The sequence below is a fragment of the Monomorium pharaonis genome, chromosome 11, assembly GCF_013373865.1.
Source record: "Monomorium pharaonis isolate MP-MQ-018 chromosome 11, ASM1337386v2, whole genome shotgun sequence".
NCBI lineage: Eukaryota > Metazoa > Arthropoda > Insecta > Hymenoptera > Formicidae > Monomorium > Monomorium pharaonis.
The window spans coordinates 282,280-300,334 of NC_050477.1; the positions used below are offsets into that span (position 1 = coordinate 282,280).

The window sequence follows — 18,055 nt, forward strand, 5'->3', positions numbered from 1 at the left end:
TTGTGATCATATGTCAATGTGTATTTTTCCTTTTGTATAGCACAGAAGATAACAATTACTATTGTATTACATTACATTTGTTGTCATTCTGGACATAGAGGGTGATAATGACGATGATCATGACAGTCTATAAAAGACAGATAATAATGTTGATGATAATGTCGAACAATTATGATAGAAACGAAGTACTTAGATAGATTTTAATAGAAGTACGTCTCTTAAATATCTAGTTGCGCTGTTCGAATCCAGTCTTTTTTAATATTTGACAAACGAGAACATCATCGAAAGTATTTTATTACTAGATTGCTCGATACACTTATAATTACTCGATTGCACGTGTAATTGTCTAAAAGTGTTTTTAATTCTTTATAAAAAGTCTCGTTATATAACTGATAGCGGCTTAATAGCGACATAAAAATTTTTAATTTATTGGATAAAAGGTCGAATACGTTCATCGTCTAAAACATTTGTAATAGATTTAAATTACATAATTCATTATAATGTCAATTCTATTATTAATTCCGTCGTTCAAATCGTATGGCAAAAATTTTAACAAAAGTATCCTATTGTATCATAATTTGACGAGCAAATTTTACAGATTCGAACGGTTCGCATGTCGCAACGAGATTACATACATAATTCGCGTTTACATACATACATAATTATCTACAAAGGAAACAGATCGATAATAGTGATTATGACATGATTCCTTAACTGCGCCTTCGAAAAAAAAATGCTGACGCATTTTTTCTCCATTCCTTTTCTCATATATATTCTCTTAAACTATTAAAACGCCTAGTTTTACAGCCCGAAATGCTCTTTCGTTTGTGACAGATGCATTTGCAAAACTCACTAGAATTCTGTACATTAATGAAATCGCCCGCTACTCATGATCATCAATGTAACTCAATCGATATCGACAGGTACCATGCTGATATATCTCATTATACAGGATATTTGCTTAAAATAAATACGGTCTATGTTCTAACGCTCAGTGATCGTAGCGGAGTATATTAATTAAGAATATGATAAATTTCTTGCAAACTATTTGCAAAATCTGTCCAAGTATCCTTCTCACGTGAGATATCTCGCGACGGAGCACGCAATTTACAAACTGTACACGAATTGCACAGAAGCGCAATCATCGAAGGGAGCCTGATTTATTGAAATTTTTATCTTTGACAGAATTCCATCCGAAATTTACAAACGCTATAGGAAGATCTCAAAACAGAACTTCGATATTAATACTTTTTAGAAAAGCGTAAAGAGAGTTTATTTAATATATATTTACATCGTAAGTGATCAAATTTAAAGCTAGCGTCAAAAACCGCTTAGCGCATAAGTAAAAAGTACATAAAAACATTAAAAAATATACACTGTCGGTCAATAACTCGAGCAATACTTTCTTCCATTCCTTTGTTAATCTTTTCATACATTAAAGCGTCACTAAAAATTCTAATAGTGTTGCTGTACAGCAATAATTAATACATTAATATCATCGTATCAAGAATCTTGTCAATGTTCGGCAATGTTCGGTTTTTTATTTTACTTTATTTGTTCTTTATGTTATTTTGTCCTTTTACTGCCAAAAAAATACCTATACAATAATTTGAACATGATAGTATGAACTTCAAACTTTTTTAAGAGTAGCATTCAAGCTCTTGACCAACAGCTTATATGTAACACATATAAGCATTTAGTAAGCCTGTGAAAGCCTTAATTACATCGGTGAGGGTGAAACTCAGAAAAGACGGTAAATAAATCGACAACCGAACATAACGCCTAATAACGTAAAAAAAAATCACAGTTTCGTTTAAGTCTAAATTCATATGTATATATAAGCGATATTAAATAATTATACTATTTACAATTTCGAGGAAGGCCTCGGCGCAGCCTATTGAGCCACATGAGACACGTTCTAATAATTAGTCAATTAATATGTTTTTTCTCCTCGCATTAGCTCCGTTCGAAAACGACGGTCTACCTATTACAAGAGAGAAATCTGGAGAAAGAGAGAGAATACAGTAATATAATATTTATAAAATAACGTTCGTGCTTTCGCATTAGTATGATTATTTTGATCCGATACTTTGACATGAGAGGTTTTTCGCGCTTTGTCGTACTAAGGTAAAAGACAAGCAACGTTAAGGCGTTTTTCACAAAAAGTACGTTCTGCAACATGATCTTGGTGGTAATTGCACGTGAGCGACAATAGTCAATACGAGTTAGTAGTTATTAGTTTTCTTATTTTGCTTGCGGTTACAATTTGGAACCTACTGCCAAAATGCTTAATTATTGCAAATATATAAAATCAAATTCTCTTAATTGTCGAAAACTAAAAAAATTCTGTAATACATATCTCATCTTATTTCGTTTGTTAATGAAAAAAAAACTTTACTAAATTTTATAGATTTTATAGAAATTTTTTAATAGAAGAAAACATCGATTATTAATTATTAAAAGAAATTAAATGTATTATTTCTGAGAATTAAGACGAACTTTTACTCGCAACCTTCATACCTTTGTTAAATTAATTACTAGCTTGGATGACAGTTAATCACGGTTCGAGTTTCAATTCTTTGAAGAAGTTTCACCCATAACCGCTGATCCCGGCTAATATCTTTTACTTTACTTTACTAGTAGTACAATTGTCGCTAACAAACGCACGCAATCCCCTTAGGATGCGAGGAGAAAGGGTCGCTTTGATTGAATATACACATAATATGCATATAATATGGCGTTCACGAGAACATCTCGTATGTATAAAAGTTTATCTCTTTCATTTAATATCCCGTTATTATTTAAACGGTAAAGTTTTTCCTACATACAAGAACAGTCGCTCGACGATGATACTCCTACTCGTACAACAACACGAAGATTTTTGAGAATTTGAGATCTACAGTATTATAAGAAACATAAATTTCAATTTTCAATTTGGCATTTACAGTATATAATTTTTTTAACTCGTAAATCGCGTTTATACAATTTTGTTGGGTATTTATAAATATCCAGTTCTAACAAATCCAGACAGACTAAGAAAATTATCTTTAACATTAGTACGATTTGTAACACGTGAAACAAATTGCGTGAAATCAATAGAATTACATTCATTAAAAAAGTGTTTAATTTTAAGATGTTAAAATGTTTTAGTTTTATCTCCGTTTTTTAAATACATAAATAAACGCTGCTTAAATTAAAAATGTTTTAGCGGCATTGTAAAATTTAAAATGACAAATACAAAACATTTAAAGCTAAAACACCTTTAACAGCTTTGCAAGTTTTAATGTTTCAAATCTAAATGCTATTTAAAACGTTTTTACTATTTTAAAACACAGACAAAAATAGAATATATTTTAATATTAAACACTTTCTTTATGAGTGTAAATGCAGTTATTAAATACACATTAACACATACAATTGAAAACAAGTATAATCAATGGGAAACGCCAGTAAAGATCGTGGATTAATGCTTTGTTAGCATCAGATATGAATCGATTTTATAGTATCCTGACACCCTCGAAATGTAAGCATTGTCCAACATTCATTTAAATACACACACATCCGCTCTCACATTTTTCAGTGACAACAAAACGACTGTCTTCCTTAAAACTTTAACTTCTATTCGCCTCCAATATTCGACTGGCACATACTATGCCTTATACACGTATATACATCACGTATTTGATAAAATTAACAAGACATGAATACAATTTCGTATGACCCATTATCTTTCGTCAACGTCTCTATTTTTTTTTTTTTTACGGTTAGCTTATACTTTTACGTACATATTGACGAACTATGTACACCGATTATCTATAAAGTATACAAAGTATTATTCGTCTTTTATGGAGCTATGTTTGTATTTATACGAGTGTGTGTATATATATGCGTGTCGTGTAAAATTAACACTAAAAAGACCCGTTTTTTTTTTAATATAATATTTTATCCAATTCTTGTCAAAATCGTAAAATAATTAAAGGGATGTAAAACTCTACTGTAACGCGTGAGATAATTTTCGATAGTTCGCTCGAGATCTGTAGTCGGACTCTTCTCGTATTAATCACTAATTAAGCTATCCATCATTCACACGGACACGAAAAACGAAACCTTTGTGGATGGTACGCAAGAACACAGTGGCCTTTGAAAGCAGATGTTCATTGAGAGTTTTACTAAACATTTCTTTATATCGTTTTCTATATATATATATATAAATTTTTATATCTATAGCATTCAGATGTGTATGTGTGTGTGTGTGTGTATATGTATCAAGATTTACCCTTTTGAAGGCTAATTAGTTTTTAGAACAGACCATAGCCATTAAGAGCCATTCGGGGTCCTAACTTTAAACAGTGTTTTATCGAGAGTTTATTAGAAAGTAAAACTCTTGAATGTACACCCAGCTTAACTCGGACGAATCTCTCTGTTGGATTATTTTGACTTAGAGATAATGAGTATGCACAATGCGCGATGAGATCTCCGTCTTTTCATTAATAATAATTTCTCTCGCCGATAAGATAATTTCTCTCCCTTATTTCGAGAAGCACATCTATTATTATTGTAATCATTAGAGCTAGTATTTACTATTAATTAATATACTACTATTGTTACTGTCGCTGCTGTTACTGCTGCTAAATGCTACTAAAATTACACATTTGCTAGAGTTATTCTTTTTCTCTCTATTAATATCATATTATCAGTTATTACCACATATCATCAATAATCAACGTAATCGTTAGCAATATATTGTTAATCTTATTATTGTTATCGTTTATTTAAAGTTCACTATTTATTGTTGCGGTTATTTTTTTGTCCTTGCTGTTGCTATTATTGCGAGCATATGTTCTTCTCGGTGTGTTGCAAGCTGCATGTTAATCCCCTTGATCCTGGTCCCAGTTCCTGCTACTTATTCGCTTGTGTTCGCAATGACGATAGAAAGAATGACTCAGTCCTTACATGTATATAACAAGGATATCCTCAACCAATTAATGTATCAGTTGTCGGACCATCATCGGACGTGACTAAATCTTGAACTTAAATTCTACAACCGTACGTAACGTAAAACACTGGAAGACTTTACAATAGACTTTATATGCCAGGAGTATTATTCGTTATTTTAGAGATCACACCATATCTCGTAATCGGAGATACGCCAGCTAAGAATTCTAAAATCAATACGGTTATATACATATTTTACGCAAATAGACATTGATTTTTACATTAATACGTGAATAACATAATCTGAAAGACAAAAGCTATTTAAGATGCTGCCAGAATCGCATGTTCGACGGTATAAGATAAATTGCGTGATTTATGCACAAATTATGCATTGCTTATTCATTCGATAAATGCAAATTTCTAACGTTCGTGATTTACGTGCACTCAAAAAAACAAGTATTTAATTTTAAGACATTAAAGTGTTCTATTTTTGACTTCATTTTTTAAATACTTCAAAACATTTTTTTTTTAATAGTGTTTACATTTAAAACAATAAAATGTTTAAATTTTTTAAACGTCTTATTATTTAAAATTAAAAATTTATAAGTATTTTTAAAATAGATACAAAATTAATACGTTTTAATGTTAGAATTAAATACTTTTTTTTTAGTATAATAGACTTCAACTTTTATCGTGCTAAATTAATGACAATAAAAAACTACGAAGAAGAAATTAGTACTTCTACAATCCATCTATTCATCGTACATTTTAGCGCAACACAGCGTTCTTTTACCTGAGATATGAATAAATCGTTATGTGAAAAAAGAAGACATTAGAATGTACATACAAATGTATAACCGTCTTTTTCTTTTATCAAGGGTTTTAAAGGATTGAGTAGAAAACACTGATCTTCATTTGCTGCCGTTTCCTCAAACATCTTTCTTAAGTCCCGATAATAAAAATCAATTGTGCTTTGAAAAAACAGTGATGCCTATTCTTTGGCAATGTGTAGAACAGTTCCTTCCAGATAGCTCTAAGCTTGTAGCTTATATACGCGATTATGTGAGACAAGGCAGTGATTAGCACGTGATAAAGTTTCTATTTTCCCCATCTATAAGTTGCATCCAACAATCCGATTTTGTTAACTGAGCCTCAATTAGTTCACTAAATTCATTTAATGTTTTAATCATTTAATTTTAGTATTAACTATCTTCTTTTAGAGTTACAGTTCTATATGCCCGTGATATATTTATATATAAATACAGAACGATCATGCGAAACAGATTGAATCCTGTTAGCTGTTAGATAAACTCCGTGATAAATTCACAAAGCACTATATGTTCAAGTTTTCCTTAACAAGATATAGATTATTGACGTTACTTTATGTACTTTATCTAGTACATATAATAATGGCGAAAAAGGTAGAAGAAAAAATATCTAGAGATTGCAGAATATATATATAAAAATTTATAAATATATAAAAATGTGTACTAAAAAAACTTGTTTTTTTACAAAGCCAATGAGATTTGCAAACGGTGGATTCAACTCATTTTGCGTTATCGTTCCTTGAATAGGAAACGAAAATCTAATTAATCAGAGTTGATATTACATGACGCCGAGTTTTTGCGAGACGTTAACAGTCTCCGCGTCTCGTAACGCTTTTCGTATTTCCCTATAACAACTCGTGTTCGTCAATGTCCATACAGAATGAGCTAGAAACCTACAGCGGCTATCTTACATATCCGAGAAATATCTCGTTTCCGCGCGGCTGCTTCGGTTATTATAACTTTACACGAATGCCATTCCGGTTATGAATAGAATCTTGAATCCTTTTATCGGCGTCGCCGCCGATCGATGATGAGATCTAGTTGTAATGTACAACACACACCGCCGTCCTTAAAGAACGGTCTATCGAAAGTCTATAGAATGTACACAGAGAGCCTCTCTCTTTTTCGTTTCTCTCCCCCTGGCAATCTTAGAAATGGTCTCCGATGTGAATACGGAATCTCTTGCACCGTTGCAGATCCCAGGATAGATCCAAAGTTTTGCGACGTAGCGTCTCTCGATTTCTTTTCTATTACGGTAGTGTAGTATGTATCGCTTTTATTCTCTCTTTTTCAGCGCTAAATCAACGCGGCTTTGTCTGAAATCACATTCACACGATGCTCTGTATATTGAACACATACTGCATATTACGTGAGTATATGTGTGGGTGTGTATATGTGCGTGTGTGCTGTATGTGTACATATTTACATTTATTTATTATACGTTTATTGGTGAGTTTAACGAGTGAATCTTTTACTCTATTATGAGGATCATTCCGCTAATCTATCTCGACTCCACCGTCTTGTTACTGACCTCTTCGTCGGCGGCAGCTTGGGCGGCGCCCACCGGAAGCGGTTGCTGCTGCCCTTGCATGGGAGCGGCTCCACTCGCCGCTGTACTCATCGCCGCCTGCTTACCACCGTACTTGACGGTGTCCTGTTGCGGCGCGCTTTGCGACTGCAGTTCCGGTCTCCGGAGATAAGCGGCCGCCTCCTTTTTCGGTGGTACCACTGGCTTATTCGGTGGTACCGGGGGCGGCACGCCGCGCGAGATCGGCGGCTTTTTTGCGGGCAGGATACTACCACCGCCGCCACCACCACCAGCACCAGCACCGGTGGCGGCGGCGGCAGCAGCAGCAGCGGACGCTTGAACAGTGGGGCTGGCGGCAGGACTCGAAGACTGGCCGACGTGAAAGCCGAGCTTCCCCGCAGCGGCGACGGCGGCTTGCGACGACGTGATAAGTTTAGCCGCGGCGGCGGCCGCGGTACTAACGGGCGCAGGTACAACCGGCTGTCGCTTGTCTACGGCCTGAGAAGAATGAATACACAACCATGACCGATTTCAGAGGAACCGAGCCGCAAAGGCAATTGCATTCACGTTCTGCCGCAGGACAAGAACGAACACACCGTTAAAAAACGTTATTCTCGGACTGCAGAGGGTGGTGGAGGAAAAAGAACCATACCAAAGAACTAATCCAAAGCAGAGAGAGAGAGAGAGAGAGAGAGAAACAAAGGCAGATTCGATGGAAAGGGGCGATAGTTACGAAAAAATTCAAGTCAAGACCGAAGAAAAGGAGAGAGAAACACCATTATTTAAGCGGCAAACGATCACAACTCAGGCCGAGGCTCTCGAGATGCTGAAATCAAATTGTGCGTGTATATATCATCAAATTGTGCTGTTAATAAATAAGATTGCGAGGATATAGGAACACCTTATCTGGCACACTCGCGGATCATCGGAAAATAAGACATACTTGAGATCGCAACCAAAGAATATATTAGTAAAATTTACTCAAAAAAGAAGTTTTAATTTTAAGATGTTAAAATGTTTCATTTCTATCGTTTCATTTCTCCTCGTTTTTTTAGATTAAAACGTTTAAAGCGTCTCTAACATATATTAAACATTTTAGAGTTTTAAATCTGAACACCATTTAAAACTAAAACATTTCTAAGTATTTAAAAAATGAAAATAGGAATAAAACATTTTAACATCTCAAAATTAAACACTTCTTTTTTCAGTGTTGTAATATAGACGACAAATCTTCAGAGAATATACGAGAAGAGCTAATTTTTGAAAGATAGGTATTTCAATTTGCGTATCAGGATGAAATTTATTTGAAACAATACAACAACTGAGATTGAGCTCAAGTATTCATCTACTTGTTAAGATATGCTGCAAACCAATTAAATAAGAGTAGAATAACGTCAAAGTTCCATAAGACCGTCAGACCGTATAATTTAGTAGCAGCGAATACGCAATTGCGATTAGGAAGTCAAGCTGGGACAGTTTAAATAAAGCTCAGAAATGAGTTGCATACAATCTCTTTTTTAATTTTAGGAATCGGTTGATGTACACATTTATGTGAAATAATAATAATAATAATAATAATAATAATCTTATGTACACAAAATAAAAGTACCATAATAAAATATAATTCTAGGTATCGGTAATGTGCTAACTTATAAGATCGGTATATAGTGGAAGTGTGTATAATATTGCGAATGTGTAACAATAATTAACACTAAACTTTTTAAATAAATCGCGTGTGAACGTGTACATAAAAATATATACATGTATAAATATAAAACAAATTTGTCAAAAATAATGTTGCAGATATTTATAGCGATCTTATTCATAGAAATTTGTGAAGCAATGTTTGTCTTAAACTTTAGTGCACCATTTCGTACAAGAGCGATAAAAAAAAGCGAAAATGTATTCCAATCAACGTGACAGAAATTTTGTGCATTAAATGTAAAATTATGTGAAAGCCAAAAACGATGTTATTTAGAATAAACAAAGCTCTTCAATTTAACTTCTTTAATTTTTATTTAAAATATGTAATATATAATATTATATACGTGAATATTTCTGCATTGTTGTGCTATTTAACAGTGCAGAAATATTTTGTGTCTTCATTGTGTAGCCAAATGCTATGTAAAGAAATGTAACAAATTAGTTACCAAAATATATATGCGTCTTTATCAGAAAAAAATAATAAATACATACGACATCTGCCTTAAAAAAAAAATATATATATATATATTAATTGTAACAATTAATGTAATTGCAATAAATACATGATTAAAGTGCAATATATTTTTGACTTATAAAAATATGGAAATAAGGTATGTAAGACTAGAGAAAAGTTTAATAAAATGTTCGTGTAAAATCAGTGATAACAAATGCATTGTTCCTATTAAAGTAAAGCTATTAAGTGATGTAATATAAAAAAATTATTCGCTAAATAACTTTTTATACACGATCTTCCTTTTCAATTGCAATGTCAAAGATTATAAAATTTTGTGTTAAAAAAATAATTAAAAATACAATATAAATAATTAAATTATTTACATTTCAAGGATATAAATGTTTCAAATTTCTTCAATCAAGTAAGATTTAACATCTACATCACAGTGTATCAACGGTACACTGTGCGCAGAAAATCATTTTCATAAAATATAAATTACATGTCTCCTAAATTATAAAGAGCCTACTTATTAAAGTCTTTCTAAGTAAGAGTTCTACATTACTTTAAAAGACAGGAATATCTTATCTGTCTTAGACAATTTATGATATATAATCGGAATTATTTTTTATTCTTTTCAGAGTCTATTTTTAAATAATATCAAACACGCAAATTTATTATATCGAATTAAGACTAATCCCTATCTTTTGCACGAAACACAATACTGCCTAAGTTAACTAATTTCTATTTTCAACTAAATTTTTTTATTATATTATTATTATGATGTTAATTATTCATAAATTACGATCCTTCTTAATATCTTACTCTGTCTCTTCCAAGAAAATACTAACAAAGTGCAGAAATATTTCTTAACGTTAGATATAAAAATATCTATTGTATGTAACACTTTGCATGTACAAATAGGCTCTATATAATTTTTAGATTAATGTCGAGTGTGTAGGGAAATGTGGATAGGTTACCTGCGTATCTGAAGAAGCTGGGGACTCTCCACCCACAGATGTTAAATTAGGCGTATATGCAACTCCACGAAGTGCTTGTCCAGGTGTTACAGACCTAGCAATTCCAGTCGCTAAAGGAAAAAAAAATGTTTATCATTTAAAGTAATAATACAATTTATAGTTTAAACTAAATTTTTATAATATACGTATATGTAATTTGTATCTTATCAAAGATCTCATTTAAGCTTAGGGATTTAATATATATCTAAATATAATTTATACCACTATTTAAGATGCGATTGTTAATTTCATATGTACACTGCGCGTCAACGATTCGTTCCATTCCCCTAACGAGTTTATATAGGATATGTTACATCTTACATGCTAGGGGAATGGAACGAATCGTTGACGCGCAGTGTATATATTATATTGAGATATTTAAAAAATCTTACTTGGTCCACTAACAGGAACACTGGATACTGTTGCAGTAGGCTGAACAACTTTACTGCTAACCATAGGTGTCCCTGTACCCAAGACTGCCCCTTTCACTATAAAAAATATATAAAGAATTATAAAAAGATTCTATTCCCTATGTAATCTGCATCTTGAAGCAAACAAATCTCTTCATAATTCATATAATTTAATAAAATCCTGTTTAATATGCGTATTTTTTATTCTTATAACTCTGCGCGCAATAACGTACTTGCTTGTGGAGCACTAGCTGGTCTGAGAGTTGGCATGGCGACCAAGTTCGCTGGTTTTGCAGGCGGCGGTGGTGGAGTTACGCCAACTCCTCTCGCAGAACCGCGAGCCTGCGACTCCTTCCATGTTTCCATCTCAACTCGTAACTTTTCCAACTCTGTTTCGAAATCTTTCGCTCTCTTCTCCTCCTTCACAAGGGCCTGCCGATACTGCTGTCTCTCCATATCGAATTGCGCTAATTGCTTTTCCAGTTCCGCCTCCATCTGCAGAGACTTTTTACTCTCCTCCTCGAGGCCTTCAGCCATTGAGTCTATCCTCACCTTCTCTTCACTTAGTATTTGAGCCAAATCTTCAGATCGTTTCCTCTCCTCAATGTATTTCATAATAATTTTTTTACGCTCTGCCAAGAGGAGCAGTACTATCTGCTTCTGTCGATTCTTTTCTTCCTCGAGATGATCGGTAACTTTCTTTAACTCCATCTCTAATCTTTTCTTTTCTTGTTTCTCTAATTCTAATTCCTTCTTCAATCTTGTCCGCTCTTTCTCAAGACCATAAGTGATATCATCACCTTGAGCAGTATCGTGTTCGTGTTTCCGTTTCTCTTCCTCCAATTCTTTAATTACCTAAAAATGTTTATATTCATAAGAAAATAATTATAAAACAAGGTAATAATATAACATATCACAATATTTATACTGTATATCATTGTACTGTTACTTTATAATGTAACGACAAATACAACAAAAATAAGATGTACCGCTCTATGCCTAATTTCAGCATCTCTAAGGACTTTAGTCATCCTACATTGCGCCTTTCTTTGCTGCGTCACTAGTGCTTCTAGACTAGCAACTTGTTGATCAATTTGATTTCCTTCGACGCCAATAACACCACCTACTATCGCGACGTCGCGAGCTAATGCCGCATGCGGATCTGCAGTACTACTAAGATACCGGGAACTTAGAAGGTGTTTCATTTTTTCTGACTGAAAAAGAAACAATGATAGTTATACAACAAGTCAAACAACTATTATGTAATATAGTCTGTGAAAGAGATAATATGATTAAAGAGCTTGAGGATTAACATGTCATTATACAAAATAATACTCTTAAAACTTAATTCAATTTTTTATAATTCTTTATCCTTTTTCCAGTTATTATTCCATAATTTTTTATACATGTTACTGCCCAAGCTGAAAAACTTGCACAGTTATACAGGAAGATAATCACAAGATAAAACATAATCACAAGATAATTTTTTAATAAATTATATCATTCTAATTACTTTTAATGCCGCTATCACTATGTCTCTTGCTTGGAGCTCGCCTTCCAGGTATCCCAGTAACTTCAGCAAATCAGTTTTGCTCAGCTCCATCTTTGGATTACGCTAAAAATGTGCACAAAGCCATTGTTAAACATTTCTAAATTTATATTAATGTAAATTATATCATACTCTTCATAAACCTCACAGAGTAAATAACCAAGCTTGTGCAATTATTCAAATAATTTGCTACTTAACCAGTCAAATTCACTTAGGATTAAATAAGAATTGTACAGTAAATTTTTTTACTTATATTAGAGTAGCAAATCATTCAACTGATTACACACTAATTTTTTACTCTTTCAGAATAATGTATTACTCTACAAGATTTATAAAGTAGTTTATTAGATAGATTCTTGTAGCAGAATCTTAGCAATTAACTCCGAAACTAAGAAGAGTGCACGCCAGGAACATACCTTCAGAGTGTTAGAGGAACTCTTGTCCAGTGGCTCAATGTTGTTGGCCTGCTGTTGCTGCAGTTGTTGCTGGGATTGCGATGGCTGAGCGCCAGGGGCGAGGGTCTGCGCCTTCGCGGCCGAGACGCTGGCCGCGCTGGTCAGGACGGTAGAACCCGGCGCCAACGGTGCCGACGTCAACGGCGGCCCATTCGCCGCCGTCGTCGTCGTCATCGTCGTTGACGTCGTCGCTACTGACGCGACGCCGGGCGAGGTGACGTTGACGGCGGCCTGATTCTGCGATGCCATCGTCGCGGTCTATCGTATAGGGTAACTGGCTATCTACCGTGGCCTCCTAGCACCTCCGGCGCAGCTCGGAAAGGGCGATTTCGTGAAACTCGCTCGCTTGCCCGCTCGCTTGCACGCAATGCACGCACGCACGCGAGCTGTCGCCTGAGCGCGCCCCAAGCTGCTCCTACGTCGACTTCCTCACCCCTCGATCCGGAGATTCACCACGGCCGTCACGGGACGCGCGAGCACCCCCGCCGGAGGACACCCAGCGGCCCAGGACGCCCGCCACATTGCCGACACGGGACCGACGGCCGCGCGTTCCTCTTCCTCCCGTCGTCGTCGTCGTGGTCGTCGTTGTTGTCGTTTCGCACCTCCTCGTCTTCCCAAGTTCCCAACACTTCTTGTCGTCGTCGTGCACCTCGTCGCCGGCACCTCGGTCGTCGTTAATCGTCGAATCGGCGCCCCTCACGCCGACAAAGACGAATTAACGTGGCGGCATCCGGCGCGACGGGCCGATCTGCCTCTCGCTAGGCTGCACTCGTCCCCTTGACAAATCAAGCGCACAAAGCGCAGCCAGTTCTACGACACGGCCAAACGAGACCTCAGCGAGACTTCTCGTGAAAGGCGCCCCCGATCTACCATCGATATCAATTCGATCGCGCCGATCGATCGAATATCGACGGTCACCATATCGAATGATCGATATCGCCTGTCCCTCGCGATTGCAGCGGCAAAATACAAAACGTTTGAGAACGCGCAGTCGCCATTCACCTCTCCTTTTTGGTTTTTAGATTCTTCATGTTCCGCATTGATAATATTTTATTAAATCAGAATCCTGCTTGCGTTAAATAGAACGCCATCCCAGAAAAGTTATGTGTTGAAATTTTATGACTTCTCTCTCTTTCTCTTTCTTTTAACCTGTCGATCCTTTCAGGTTATGTATTTATTTTTACCGATTATTTCTATTAATGTAGATTAACTTTACTTTCGATTTAATTTAGAAAAAGATAGGAAGAGCGAGATTAAAGTTAAGCCAGCGGCACACGATACTTTTGTTTTCGTACAAAATATTGCTTGTTGGGTGGAAATACTTTCGTATAATTTCTGAAAATGAATGAAAATATTTCCCCGTTTCTATCAACGTAGATTAACTTTTATATCTCGATTTAACTTAATTATTATCTCATTCCTGTTCTAAAAATTAAAAAAAGATAAACGGTAAGATTAAAGTTAATCTACGTTGGTAGAAATAGAGACATTGGGCTAATATATTCATTTATAACGGAGTTTTTCGAACATATCAATTGGTTATCAGAAGGAAAAGAGAATTTTCAGAGAATTCTTTGTTTCATAGCCAATCAACGCGCTTGAAAAATTAGTCGCGCGCGCGCTAACAAACAGACGTCTGATCACGCCGGTATCTCTCGCTCTTGCGACATCGATGACAGAAGTGCGCGCGGGTAGGGGAGGGGCTACCATCGGGATTGAATTGAGATCGTGTCGCATGCATATGGTGCCGTGCGTGTTTGTTATGTGGACGGTGTTGCCGGTGTTGGTAGCGATATAAGCCTTTTTCTTCCTCCACGCGGTGTGTGCGAAACACAACAGGATGGGCAATCAGGTGGTACGCGGTGGAAACACATCGCACAAGAAAACGGAATCGGCGACCGCGACGGGCGGCGTCGGTAACGGGAACGGGAATCACGGCACCACGAACGTCACCTCTGCCACCGTCTCCAAGAGCGAGCCGGACTCTCATCACAACTCTCACACGCAATTCCACCCGATCGAGAGCCTCGCCAAGGTATATCAGCTCCTCTGGACTGTCTCTAATACTGATAGCGGACTTTGTGCCCTGGAGAATTGTTTGGGGAAAATATAGTGGAGGAATACAGGCAGCATTCTCTGTTGCCAAACATTTCTGTAGTTGTTTCTACAGCTGTTAGGAAAAACAACTTTTACCTCTTGGTTTTTTAAATTTACTGTTATTACATTTATATATTTGATATATTGATATATTTGCGCTGCAGCACATACAAGAAATTATTTTATATTCTTGCAACTTAATTTGAATATTGTTATCATAATTTCCTGATATTCTAAAATTGTGAATCATCTTTTTTGTTATCAATTACATAAGTAAGTCCTAATTAATACATTAAATCTAAGATAACTATGATTAAGTCAAGACAATTGAATAACTTATTTTTCTATAAGGGCATTTGAGGATATTGAAAACAAAATATAACAAACTATTTAAGTTATGAAAAATATTAAGGAAAAATGTTTAAGGAATTGTAGAATTAGGGAAGCAAGCAATTATTTCTCCAGTTTATTTTGTTTTTATATCCTGAAAGTTTCCAATTCTGTATTTTATTATATATTACTTTTTTAACATACAAATTAATAGCTATATATATTTTATACTTGAATAGCTATTATCAAAAACTAGCGTTACCTGACTAGTTTTATTTATATGATAAAAACATAATTCTTCTCTCTTTGCAAGCATAAGTATAAAAATTATTTTTGCTGTTTACATGTTTTTTATGATTTATTTAGTGATTTTTCTTGCAAACATAAAAAGCAACTTGTCTCTTGGAATAAATACTATAATCTATTTGTACCAATTAAGATTAAAGTCCATTTTTACCAATGTAGATTAACTTTAATCTTGATTTAATTTACTCTTATTATCTCATTCTAGTTTCAAAACTTAAAAAAAGATAAAGAACAAGTTTAATCGAGATTAAAATTAACCTACAATAATAGAAATGAACCTAAGTTAGATTAATGATTAAAACTTAGTTTAATATACTGTTTATTTCTAAAAATTATTTAGTGTACATTATATTTCTAACATTAATGCAAATATATAAATTTTACAGATACTATCGCATCATGCCTATCAAGAGACACATGTCAACGGCATTACTATGTCTGTCTTCGAAACATACTTATTTCCCACTCATCCAGAACTGAGTGAAAAACTCTTCACCTATTTACACCACAATGCCCATAGCACAACCGCATACATAAGTACAAATGCCTTCAAGCAGCAAGCAGAAAAATTTTTGTCGGTGATGAATGACCAAGCTATACTCGAAAATTACATAAAGATGTATTCTGACATGAAAAACGGCGGTAACGTTACCCCTGAAACGCTGCGAGCGTTGTTGATGTGCTGCTATCAGCTAGCGATGGAAAATAACAGCACCAGTTCGTGCCTTCACTCGCAACAGATAATAAATGCAGTTGTCGTTTCATGCGTTAGTAAATTTATTTGCTCAATACAATATATGTAATGGCAATTTTATTATTGTACAATATAATTGTTCGTGAATAAGTTCTAAATCTAAATTGGCTGAATCTTAATTCAAACACAAATATACAGTTAATGGATCCTGAAATATTTTGCAGTTTCACGGCAAGAGTAACTTGTCCACGAGTTACGTGAGCAATTGGATCGGGCAACACTGCCCGCGCCTAGTGTACGGCCTACAGCGATACGTAATACACGTATTAACGACTGCTTATCGCAACGGTAAAGTACTTTTGTCGAAGGAGCAACCGCAACCTCCAGTGGAAGTATTTACTCCCGTATTGGAAAAGTCGGATCGAGAGTTTCCTCAAACAAACTCGTTACCAATAAGCTATGTCTGGCTGTTATCGTGTACGCTACCGCAGTGCTACCTCCAGGTACGTTGTTGCAGAGTATTTAATACGAATGATATATCGAGTACTATTTTGCCCTGCCTGTAAAGTATTATTTTGTGCAAAGAGATTAATTATTTGCCGATAAACTTTAAATATTGTATATATAATTGGATCTACGTATCTATGTGCGTGGTGTGTATGTGTAGACCAACGATTCACCGAAGGACATAACTCACGCTTTGATAGCCAGAAGAACAGGCAGTATTTGTCCAAGGCATTGGACGTTACTGTACAATAGCGGAGAGCACGGAGCCGGAGCTAATCGCTTCCTTCACCATGTATTAAGTTACAGAGGTCCAACTTTGCTAATTATAAGAGCAACTAGCGTAGAGAGGGACGAGGAATGTCCGACGTATTGCATATGCTCGGCCGACGAGTGGCGTGAGAGTCATCTCTATTGGGGCGATGAAGACTCGGTGGGCATTCAACTAACTCCGTCCTACAGAATCATAGAGAAAGGTCCGAAGATACTATATCTGAATACGAACATCAGGGGCTATCCGCATGGTTTGCGACTCGGTAGCGATCCGCGCTCGCCGCTTATCAGTATCGACGAATCATTCCACTCGGTGTCTATCGCCGGTGCGCCTTATCGCATCGCCAGCCTGGAAGTCTGGGGTTGCGGCGATATGAAGTTGAGGTACGTCTTCGCGAACTGCAAAATAAAATCTGTTCGTTGACGCGTGATAACGAAAGAGATAATGTTGCATTCGCAGGGAAAAACAATTGGAAATCAAGAAATGGCAGGTGAAGGAGGCGGAAAAGCAGAGGGTCGTCAAGATGAGCGCGAGTGACTGGCTGGACCATCCCGATCGTTACTTACTAGAACTGGCTGGTAGAGCGTCTTACAATGAGTCTAACAAGTAGAGTCGCGTGAGGACACGCGCGCGCGTGCGCGCGCTTAAATAACTGCTCATATTGCTACTTTACATGCCTTGTACATATGTATATAGCAAAGATATTATCACCGGAGTTTCTGTACTTATGTTGGTGTACGAAGAACGTACGCACGAAATGTGATTATTATGTGACTTACGTGAAATACAGGGACTTATGCTTGATGTACTTAAGCACAAGTGCCAGTTGGTAATCGTCTATTTTTTTTCTTTTTTTCAGTATTTCCTCATTAAAAGAAAAGAGTCGTTTCTGTTATTTTTTTATAAATACCATGCGTATTTTTATTTGGTGGATTTATCTATGAAAGGATTATATTTTTTTTCGAAATTTTT

At 35.6% G+C, this 18,055-nt stretch overlaps 3 protein-coding genes across 4 annotated transcripts in view; 2 read left to right on the forward strand and 1 right to left on the reverse strand.

The window, feature by feature from the left end:
- On the reverse strand, positions 1–13,750 carry LOC105839394 (CTTNBP2 N-terminal-like protein). 2 transcript variants are annotated; one of them, XM_012685681.3, is made up of 8 exons: positions 12,840–13,750; positions 12,388–12,489; positions 11,864–12,088; positions 11,108–11,729; positions 10,857–10,952; positions 10,426–10,535; positions 7,294–7,788; positions 1–7,078 (listed from the first exon to the last, which is right to left on the reverse strand). In XM_012685681.3, exons 1-8 carry the CDS (start codon positions 13,125–13,127, stop codon positions 7,064–7,066), a joined length of 1,953 nt encoding a protein of 650 aa, XP_012541135.1. In that variant the 5' UTR covers positions 13,128–13,750; the 3' UTR covers positions 1–7,063. The 2 variants fall into 2 exon arrangements, with proteins under 2 accessions (XP_012541135.1, XP_012541133.1); XM_012685679.3 differs by lacking the exon at positions 1–7,078 and having other exon boundaries at positions 7,127–7,788.
- The window catches only part of LOC105839395, a 29,064-nt gene continuing 20,906 nt past the window's right edge, over positions 9,898–18,055 (forward strand). Inside the window, 1 exon segment of the mRNA XM_012685682.3 lies at positions 9,898–9,904. The gene's annotated coding sequence lies outside the window, so the exon portion shown is untranslated.
- LOC105839386 lies at positions 14,719–17,922 on the forward strand. Its single transcript, XM_012685668.3, has 5 exons — positions 14,719–14,913; positions 15,998–16,378; positions 16,530–16,808; positions 16,973–17,466; positions 17,543–17,922. Exons 1-5 carry the CDS (start codon positions 14,719–14,721, stop codon positions 17,691–17,693), a joined length of 1,500 nt encoding a protein of 499 aa, XP_012541122.1. The 3' UTR covers positions 17,694–17,922.